Below are 9,755 nucleotides of genomic sequence, written 5' to 3'. Positions count from 1 at the left end.
AAATATTCATTATTTATCTATTAAAAAAGATAAGAATTTTCTGCACTATCATTTAGTAAAACCGAATTCCCAAATAAGTAATTCTATTTAGTGATATAAGTGTTTTCTGGATGTTTTTTAATATTATTGATCAGTTTGGAACGATTCGAATCGTTTTAAAAGATCTTTAGAATTTTTTTTTTCAATAATTTGAAAAAACTTAAATCAAAATGTAGATTTTTGTATTCAAAATAAAATTTTGAAATTTTTGAAAATATTTTATCATTATCATTATTATCATTATTTATATCATTATCATTATTTTAAATTCAGAAGATTTCAAAGCAAAGATTTTCTAATTATGCTAAATTAAAAAGTTCTAGAAAAAATTCGAATAATTCTCAATGATATTATGAAGTCTGGACAAAGAATTAAAAAACTATTTAAAATTTCGAAAGGTTTCCAGAAAACAAAAAAATGTAAGATTTCTGGGAAAATTTTTTTATGATTTTCTCCATCACAAAATTTATTCCAAAAGAATAATTATAAAGATTTGAAAGCACTCCAAAAGATTTTCAAAATTATGAAAAAAGAATCTAGAAGATTTCAAGGCAATTTGTTTAATTTTGCAGACATTTGTCAAAACTTAAGAAAAAATTCTCAATATTTTAAAAGATATTAGGAGTTATTATAAAGTTTCAAAAATATTATGAAAAATGAAAAACAGAATGTAGTTTTTCCTATTTTCCAATAATATTTATGAATTTTTTTGATTTTGCAATCCGAAATCTTCAAACATTTTTTAGAATTTTCTCGAGAATCTTAAGTGCATTTTATTACTATAACCTTGGTGCAAATATACAACGAAAATTGGGAAATGATTATTTTGTATCAAAAATAATTGTTTCCTTTAAATTATAATTTGCCTAATTTTTTTTATTTTGGAATGAAAAATCATTTTTAGTTGCATATTCGAGAATTTTCGTAAAAATACAGTCTTTTTGGTTTGAAAATGTATCCTCGTTAAACATTTTATCCTTTCTTAAAAAATTGCAATTATTTGGTTTAAAATTGAAATCTCTTTTGAATGGTAATTCAAATATTTTGTTGGAACTTCGTCTTTTTGGATGAATTGAAATCTTTTTTATTTCAACTTGAAAATTTTTTCATTTTGATTATCAACTGATATATGTTCTTGTTTGAATGTTTCGGATTTCAGTTTAAAACTCATTTCTTTGGTTAATAATTGGTGTTTTTGGCAGGAAATTAATCTAGTTGGTTGAAATTCATCTTTTCAGTTAAGGATTCAACTACTTCGTTAATTTTTTTCATGGATTTCCCTGTTTCTGATTTCATAGTACAATCTTTCTGGATTGAAATTTCAACTATTACTATTATTATTTTAAGTGGTTGATTAATTCAGGATAATGAAAAAATATTTTTGTTCTGACTTTGGCAACTGTATCCACAACAAATCCCTTTTGTAGGTAGGCGTATTCAAATTTTTGAGCAAATAAACATGATTTAAGAAATTAGGCGATTGACTTTTTAATTATCGCTCTCCGTTTACCAAAAATTCATTATTAAAATTACTTAATCCTGAGAAATCATCCAATAAAAATTAAACTCTATTTTGAAAATTGAAGAAAAATTAAAATCGTCCTTTTAATGTTAAATCAGGACTTTATCACAGGTGGCAATGCATAACAAGGCGCTTTTTTGTGAAACTAGACCTTGCGATCCATCTTTGAATTGACGTACAGTATTGAATTCACGTGACCATTGACTTTATTAGTTATCGTTGCCTCGCTTTTCCTGTCTTCGCAGTCGTCATGTGGCTTTTCCACGTGAAAGAGAGCATCTTTTATGCGACGCAGTTTCTGAAAGAAGGCTGTCAGCAAGCTCAGCTTTTTTTCCTCCTTAGCCGCTGGTTGTTGAAAGACGATTTGTTGATGAAAAGGAACTTGGACCAAAACTGGTTGATGTTCAAATGGCACTGGCAATATCCGGTTGGTTTCTAAAAGAAAAAAATCCCTTCTACCTTTACGGTTTATTTCACATATTTTTGTATTCTTTTCTAAAATTGTCCTTTTTAGCAAAATGCGAATTTACCAAAATGATTGAACGATTACTCTTTTTTATAATCAGCTGGAATACTAATTGAAAGCCCGTTTCCAATAAGGGGACGAGCGCTTCAAACACACACTAACAAGGAAAGGAAGCGAGATGTGCGTCGCCGATTCTACGCGTGCTTTATAAAGTTTAGAAAGGAATTTCAAAATAAATCAAAACCCATTAGGTGCCTATTTATTTTTTTTGATCCAATAGGCATTAGTTTCCGAGATATAAAGGGTTGAGTACTTGCTCTCGAGCGCTGGACTGGCCAATGTAGAGTCCGGACCCCGGCGACGCACATCTCTCCTCCTACCAAGCGTCGCTTGGTAGCTAAATTTTGAAGTTATAAAATTTAATTTTAAAAAAATACTGGCTTGTAGAGAATAACAACACGAAGAAATTTTTCTATTTAAAGTTTTTACCCGATCAATATTTTTAATAATAAAATTGAAAAAGTGAAAGAAAATTTCCCAAATTCCCTAGCGATAGCTATCAAACGAAGACAAAATTGAAACTACCTATTGTTCACTAACAAATAATTGTAAATTAAGACCAGTAGGCAACTATCTGTTGTTAATTTTGCCGAAAAAAAGTATCGCAGGAAGTTCAAAGTTAAAAAAAACCTTCATTGATGCGTTTGTTCTCAATAATTCAGGATAGATTTTTAGAACTTCTCAAACAGATTAATTAAAAATGGATGAAATAAGGTATCTTCTAGGAAAACATCCGCCAACGGCGAGTATACAGGATTATAGTGCTCAGTGCTTGCGAAGTTATCGTTGGCGGCAAAGAATGCTTTCTGATAGAATATATAAGTCCGTCAATTTTCAATTAATGTATCTAAATTTCTTTTAGATATCTTCCATGAATAATATGAAACAATTACGTCACTGAAAGTTGTTTCATCTTTAAACTTTCCTCTATAGATTTTGTCAGCAAAACTAAAGAAAAACGCAGTTACCTAACGGTTTCAATTTACATTTCATTTTAATTAAATAAAAGGAATTTTTAACTTGTTGCGTTATTGTTGTGCATTGCTGAGGGAGACTTCATGTCTATACCAAATTTTGAGCAATTTAAATAATATCTGGCTTAATAATAGTGTAAAGATTTGTTTGTTTGCTTAATAATTGAATATGGAGAATTTTCCGAATTTTCCGGGCCCTCAATCATCATTCCCTTTCCCTATTCTATTTCTTAGATTTTATTTTCGCTTTAATGGTGGGAAAAATAAAGTGCCTTTAGACTAATTGGTCTCGACCTTACAGTTTTAGTGCGATTTGCACTTTTTTTTTTAATGAAAGATAAATTCATTTCAAAGCGAAAACCGATTTACGAAAAATTACTTTCGTTTAAACTAACAACTTATTTTAAATTTATTTATTATTTTAAACTCTACCCTCCTCTTTTGTTGAAAATATTCCTGTTTGTTAAAAAGTGTTTTTTTTCAACTTTTATTTATTATTAAATAACTTCAATTTTCCAATTTCGATTCGAAATCTTCAAAATGGAACTACTTTGAAAAAATCATTCAAAATAAAATCATGTTCTACAATACACGTGAAATATTAAAGAAGTTTCAATATTGACATATTCAAAATTGAATAATTTTAGACTTAAAATCGTTAACACTGAAAATATTCCAAATCTAAGTTTTCAGAATTATACTATTTAAAATAAATGTTCAAGATGACATAACTCAAATTTGAATTAAAAAAATAGAATAATTTGCAATGCTATATTTGACAAATTTACAAACTTTCAATTTTAACTCTTCAAAATTGTAGAACTTTCAATTGCAAATATTTAGTATTGAGGAGTTTTTAATTTTGATAATTAATGATTGAAAATTGTGCAAGTTTAAAATTTAACAATAAAGAATCCTGTATCTTGTATGAGTTAGATTCGAAATTCCTTCAATTTCAAATCTTTTGAATTAGAAACTTATCTTTTGATCTTGAAATAAACTTAAATTACGAATTTTTATTTATCCAACCATTAAATTGAAGATTTTTTTTATTTAAGGCTACACAATTATAGAACTTTAAATTATAAATATTTGAAATTCAAAAAAGGTTTTAATTTCAACAATTGAATTTTAAAATTATGTAATTTAGATGATTTCCTTTCCAAATTTCTTCAAGAATTCGTATATAAAAACTTGACTTCAGGTTAACAAAATCATCCCAACTCAAGAATTATTATTTATACATCTTTAAGGTGGAAGAGGTTTGAATTTTACTCGTAACTCTTCCATATTGTAAAACTATAAATTGCGAATATTTAAAATTGAGGGGTTTTTAATTTTAAAGAACTCCTTTAAAATTTCTTTAATTCGAAAGATTTAGAAGTCAAAACTCGACTTTACATTTCCAAAATAATCAAAATCATCTCAATTTAAAAATTTTTATTGCTAGATCTTTAAAATTGAAGAGTTTTCAATATTGTTACGTTCAAAAAGTGTATAAAATTATGTATCTTTATCATTTACATTCAAAATTTTTATTTAAATCCTTCGCTTTAGATTTCGAAAATTATCCCGATTTAAGAAATTTTATTCATAGATCTTCAAAACTGAAGAGATTTAAATATTGCAACTCTTTAAAATTTTAGAATTTGTAGTAAATATTTTAAATTGAAGTTCTTCATTTTGAGGTTTTAGATATGAAATTTTTTCACGTTGATTTAAAAATGTTATCAATTGTGAATTTTCAAAATTGAATTATTGCAAAAAAATTCTTCAATCATATGTCTTAAAAATATAAAACTTGATAATTCAATTATTTTCAATTTTACATTTTCTAAATTCAATTTTCTCCAATTGTAACTCTTCAAAATTGGACAACTTTGAGTTGTAAATCTTTCAAAATTGATAATTTTCTTTGCTTCCAATTATAACTAAAAATATTTACATGGATATGAAATGTTATATATAAACAAGAGTTACTTACTAATAAAACAAATGTGTAATGAGTTTAGGTGATCAGAATTTGACAACTTGTCAATGAATAAATGTTTTTTTTTTAGGAAATAGACTGCTAAAGGCTCAAAAATAGTTCAATTTATTGGGACATTTTTTAAGCCCATAATTATTTTGTTAATTATTTACAGAAGCTCATAAATATTGATTATAATTCTTTTAAAAAACAACAATCTTATGAATCTTTTTCTGTAAATTACTCATAAATGCTGCTTATAGATTTAATGTCGTGAGACAGTAACGTACTCTTTAGAGCCAGAAATGACTAAAAATGTATTTCTTTAATAGAATTGCTTATGAAATAAAAATTATTTTTATTCTTAATAAATTAAAGCTCAACACTTTCATGTATCCTCAACAAAATATTAGAAGATGAATATCTTTTTTTATTAATCTCAAAGAAGCCCTATCATTAATTAATTTGTTCAAAAGAAATTGTAATAAAAATTATAAACTGATGGATATTATTTATGAGCAGTTTCTTTACTATATTTATGCTACTCTGAATATATATATATATAATTGCAACACAATGTAATAAAAAGAAACCACGTGTAAATTAGATCGAAATTTGAAGGCCTAGATTAATTTGTTCAGAGTCGCTTATTTTGTCCTTTTGCGCTTATCCCGTTTCCTTATTCCACATCCTTGATTTAAGTTTTTTCTTTCTTTTTCCTGATTTTGCTTTGCCGTCCTTTGCTAAATTTTACAGTTTCAGTTTCCCTTTTCGTTTCTCCTACCCTGCTTTACAATCATTTACAATAATTACTTTTTGTATTTTGTAATGATTTCAAATAATTAAAAATCTCCATCTGTTTAAAAAAAAGATATCTTACCAAAAAGCTCGTTGTCCCAATTCCACATTTTCCGAGAATTTTCATGGGGATTCGGCCAGCCATCCTGAATGTTTGAGGGAAAAATGATCTTAGGATCAGGAATAGGAAATTCTTGATCAGTCCATCCCATCGAAGTCAGAGACTCGCTGATAAACATAAAACAAATTATTAATTGAGGCTCCGGACGCAATAAAGGGACGATTACTCGAAAATACTAAAAAGAATTGTCCAAGCATCTCATGATATGCAAATTTTAAAGTTCACGAATTCAAATTTTTTTAAATATGGGTTTATAGAGAAAGACAAGATGAAACTTTTTCTATTTCAAGTTTTGTTCTTCATGAACATTCAAAAAGTAAATAATTGTTTCCACTAATTAAATTATTTATTAAAAAATAAATCATCATAAATTCGACAAATATTATTGAAAATTTCAAGATTCTAGTATACACACGCAGTATCCTCTAGCGATGCCTGTAAAACAAGGCAAAAAGTATAACTGTTTTTTGTGTAATAATAAATATTTGCAAATTGGTATCGGTTAGTGAACATTTTTTTTAGTTTCCCCGGCAGAAAGTAGAAGTTAAAGAAGTTAAAATTTCAGAAAGCATCTGGTAAAGAATTTGTTTCTCACTATACAGGTAAGATTTCTGCAAATTTTCAGATTGATTTAATGAATCTTATGGTACTCGGCCCCTCATTGGCGCGTTGCCTTGGGTAAATTGCAGTACTCGGTCTTCATCTCGGGAATAGAATTGAATTGGACTGGTTTGGATTCTATTTCCTCATAGGTTTTTAGATTAGGACTCTATGCAACCTATTTGCACTTACAATTGACTGATGTTTTAAAAATAGCATGTGAAATTCAGCCCCTGAGTAGCACTTTGCTTTGTGTAAATTACAGTACTCGTTCTTCGTCTTGGTAATTTAATGGGATTGGATTGGTTTGGATTGTATTCGCTCCAGAGATTTAATATTAGGACTCTATGCAACCTATTTGCACTTATAATCGACTGGTGCGAAAAAAGTGTGTGACACTAGAACCCTAAGTTGGACTTTGCCTTGTGTAAACTGCAGTACTCGTTCTTCGTCTTGGGAATGGAATTGGATTAAATTGGCTTAAATTGGTTGCCCTCTTGTATTTCTTATTTGGACCCTATGCAAGATATATGCACTCATAATCGACTGATGTGATAGAAAATAGAGTGTGACACTCGGCCTCTAAATGGCCTTGCCTCGTGTAAATTGCATGACTCGTTCTTTGTCTCCGGAATTGAATTGCATTCGTTTAAGTTGGATTAGATGCCCTCTGGGGTTTTTACATTTGGGACTCTATGCAACCAATATGCACTTATAATCGACTAGTGTGATACAAAATTGAGTGTGACACTCGGCCCCTAAGTGGCACTTTGCCTCGTATAAATTCCAATACTCGTCCTTCGTCTCGGGAATTGAATAGGGTGGGATTGGTGCAGATTGGATCTTCTTTCGGGAGTTTAGATTAGGAATCTATGCAATATTGAGCACTGTTTGGTAGCATACTTATCGTTGGCGGCATCGTAGGTACGCTTTCTTATAAAATAAATAATTTCGTCCAGTTGTAATTAATTAATATACATTTTTTTTAATCTTTCCTGAATCGTGCGAGAAAAGAACGTCACTCGAAGTTTTTGAAGCTTTAAACTCCCTCAATAATTGAATTGAAGGTTATTTTTTTCATATTTAAAATTTATTTTCAAAAACATTTTTCGAAAAAAAACTGAAACTAGAAAAAAGTTTCGCCTTGTCACTCTCCAGGAGTCCATACAAAGCTGGGAGTCCATCTTAAAATTTTTTGTTTATCTACTTTAAAATTTGGATATCACGAAATGCTTGGGCAATTCTCTTTCGCATTTTGGATCGCTCGTTCTATTATACACCTGTTGAGAAGCTACGACAGCGCATTCTAATTCGGAACTATGGTCAAGAAATGTGAATTTCTACTGAATATTAACAGGGAATTTTATAGCGAATAATTCATTTAAGACCTCAGCATAATATTTTCGATTAAAATGAATTGATACGTGCTGCTGTTTTTCATTAAAACTGGTCAAATAACTTTGACAAACCCAATAGTTCACGTGTCAGGTGGCGCTGTTGTAAATGTCAAAGACGTATCATACAGTCGTATTGTATCCTGGTCCTCAATTGGAAACAATAAGATAAAAACAAATAATTCTCAACTCCTTTCACTCTTTTCTTTTAGCTTAAAATTAGTTCAAGAAAGTAATTCAAGATACCTATGTAATTTATCTAGGTGTGTCTTATCCGGTGCTTGGAAAGGTTTCGTGTCAAACACTTGCACTGGAGTCGGATAATAATGCAAGTGCAAATGATGAACATTGGTGAGCATTCTTTTGCCCTCTTTTTTGTCCTTAAATGAGTGAAAAAAGTCAGCCAGCGCTTTCTTCGGACTAGAGAAGAGAATTGATAATTTATTTACTTTCTCGCTAATTATTACTACCCTCGGTTGAAAATGGTATAAATAGTGCATGAAAAATGTATTTATTTTCATAACGAATTCCAGTTGCAATGAAGAAATTAAAAAAAATATATTGATGGTAGAATCTATTCTAAATAGTATCGTCAAACGAGGTGATTTTGGACATGTGAGTTAAATTCAGACATTCTAAATTTTATTGATAGTCTAAATCTCTTAAGGTGTGTGGTTTTAATCAGAATCTATAACTAATTCAGGTTTAAAATGATTTCAGATTCTTGGAACTGTTTTGAGTAATTTATCTGATCAATTTATCGAATTTGGAGGGCTCCAAGTTTACCCATCATGCCCGAAAATACCCCGTTCAACGGTATGTTAAATGTAGAACTTTTCACAGAAATTTTAAAATACTATACGGAATGGGAATTTCACTTGACCTCTATTGTTTCAGTTTTCCGGGGAAAAAATCCCTCCAAGTTTAAGCCAAATCGACTACTCTCTAATTTTTTCATGTAGTCCGGTCAGTTTGGGCGTTAATATCTCAAAGAAAAAAAATAGTATAAAAAAACTGTATATTATATGCCATTGTGTCTTTATTTTTTCGTCGATTGCATGCTTAATGGTTATTGTGCAAAAATGTGGTGAGGAGCTGTCATCATTTATTTGTCGAAAAGCACCGAAATAACGCACGTCGAGAACATAGGTCAACTTTGAGAAGCTCCTGTATCGTCAAATTTGCCTAGAAAATTTCGATTTTTTTTTATTTATTCTTCAAAGTCTTAACAACTTCTATCTTTTTCAAAAATTAAATATTTTCATAAGTGTGGCTATAAAGTAGTTTCCAAGAAAAAAAATTATCTTCAGTACTATTGCACCTACCGCAACGAGCCAAAGCTCTTAATGTTTGCAACAAGATAAGAATTAACACCATATAAATAGATTGCATAAAAACTATGTTTAATAGAAATAATAAATGTTTTAAGTGCCGGTGTATTCTAACTAAAATACAATAGCTCCTTTCTGTAAGCGATAGTGCCGCCTCTCTTGTTTGCCACTCAGCGGAGTTTTAAAAGCAGTGTCGTATCTACTCTGGGCGCACTCTAAGTGCACATGTTATCAAGTATCCGGATAATATGAAACTAAAATTGTGGGTCCGGATGCAATAAGGGCACATAAAATTTTTTCGTGCATCTTTTTTTCTTAAGACAAAAAGTTGTAACTTTTTTAGTTTAAAAATTAAAGCCAAAAAATTTACTTTTTTGACAAAGTCGATTTTAATCCGTTTTTTACTTCAACTCGTGCTCTGTACGTCAGTTTTTGGAATTTTTGAATAAAATTTTCAGAAAATATACCTTAGGGTATCCTT

At 29.4% G+C, this 9,755-nt stretch overlaps 1 protein-coding gene across 1 annotated transcript in view; it reads right to left on the bottom strand.

Moving 5' to 3' along the window:
• Window positions 1-1,053: 1,053 nt before the first annotated feature.
• LOC117170190 overlaps window positions 1,054-9,755 on the bottom strand; it is a 23,801-nt gene continuing 15,099 nt past the window's right edge. The window contains exons 3-5 of the mRNA XM_033356783.1: window positions 8,190-8,363; window positions 5,911-6,056; window positions 1,054-1,996 (exon numbers count right to left, since the gene is read on the bottom strand). Coding sequence (XP_033212674.1) covers window positions 1,707-1,996; window positions 5,911-6,056; window positions 8,190-8,363 — 610 coding nt within the window. The 3' untranslated portion in view covers window positions 1,054-1,706. The remainder of the gene's footprint in view (window positions 1,997-5,910; window positions 6,057-8,189; window positions 8,364-9,755) is intronic.

Source organism: Belonocnema kinseyi, chromosome 1 (genome assembly GCF_010883055.1).
Source record: "Belonocnema kinseyi isolate 2016_QV_RU_SX_M_011 chromosome 1, B_treatae_v1, whole genome shotgun sequence".
NCBI classification, from domain to species: domain Eukaryota; kingdom Metazoa; phylum Arthropoda; class Insecta; order Hymenoptera; family Cynipidae; genus Belonocnema; species Belonocnema kinseyi.
The sequence above is the reverse complement of the archived record's forward strand: the minus strand, read 5'-3'. Positions and strand labels throughout refer to the sequence as shown.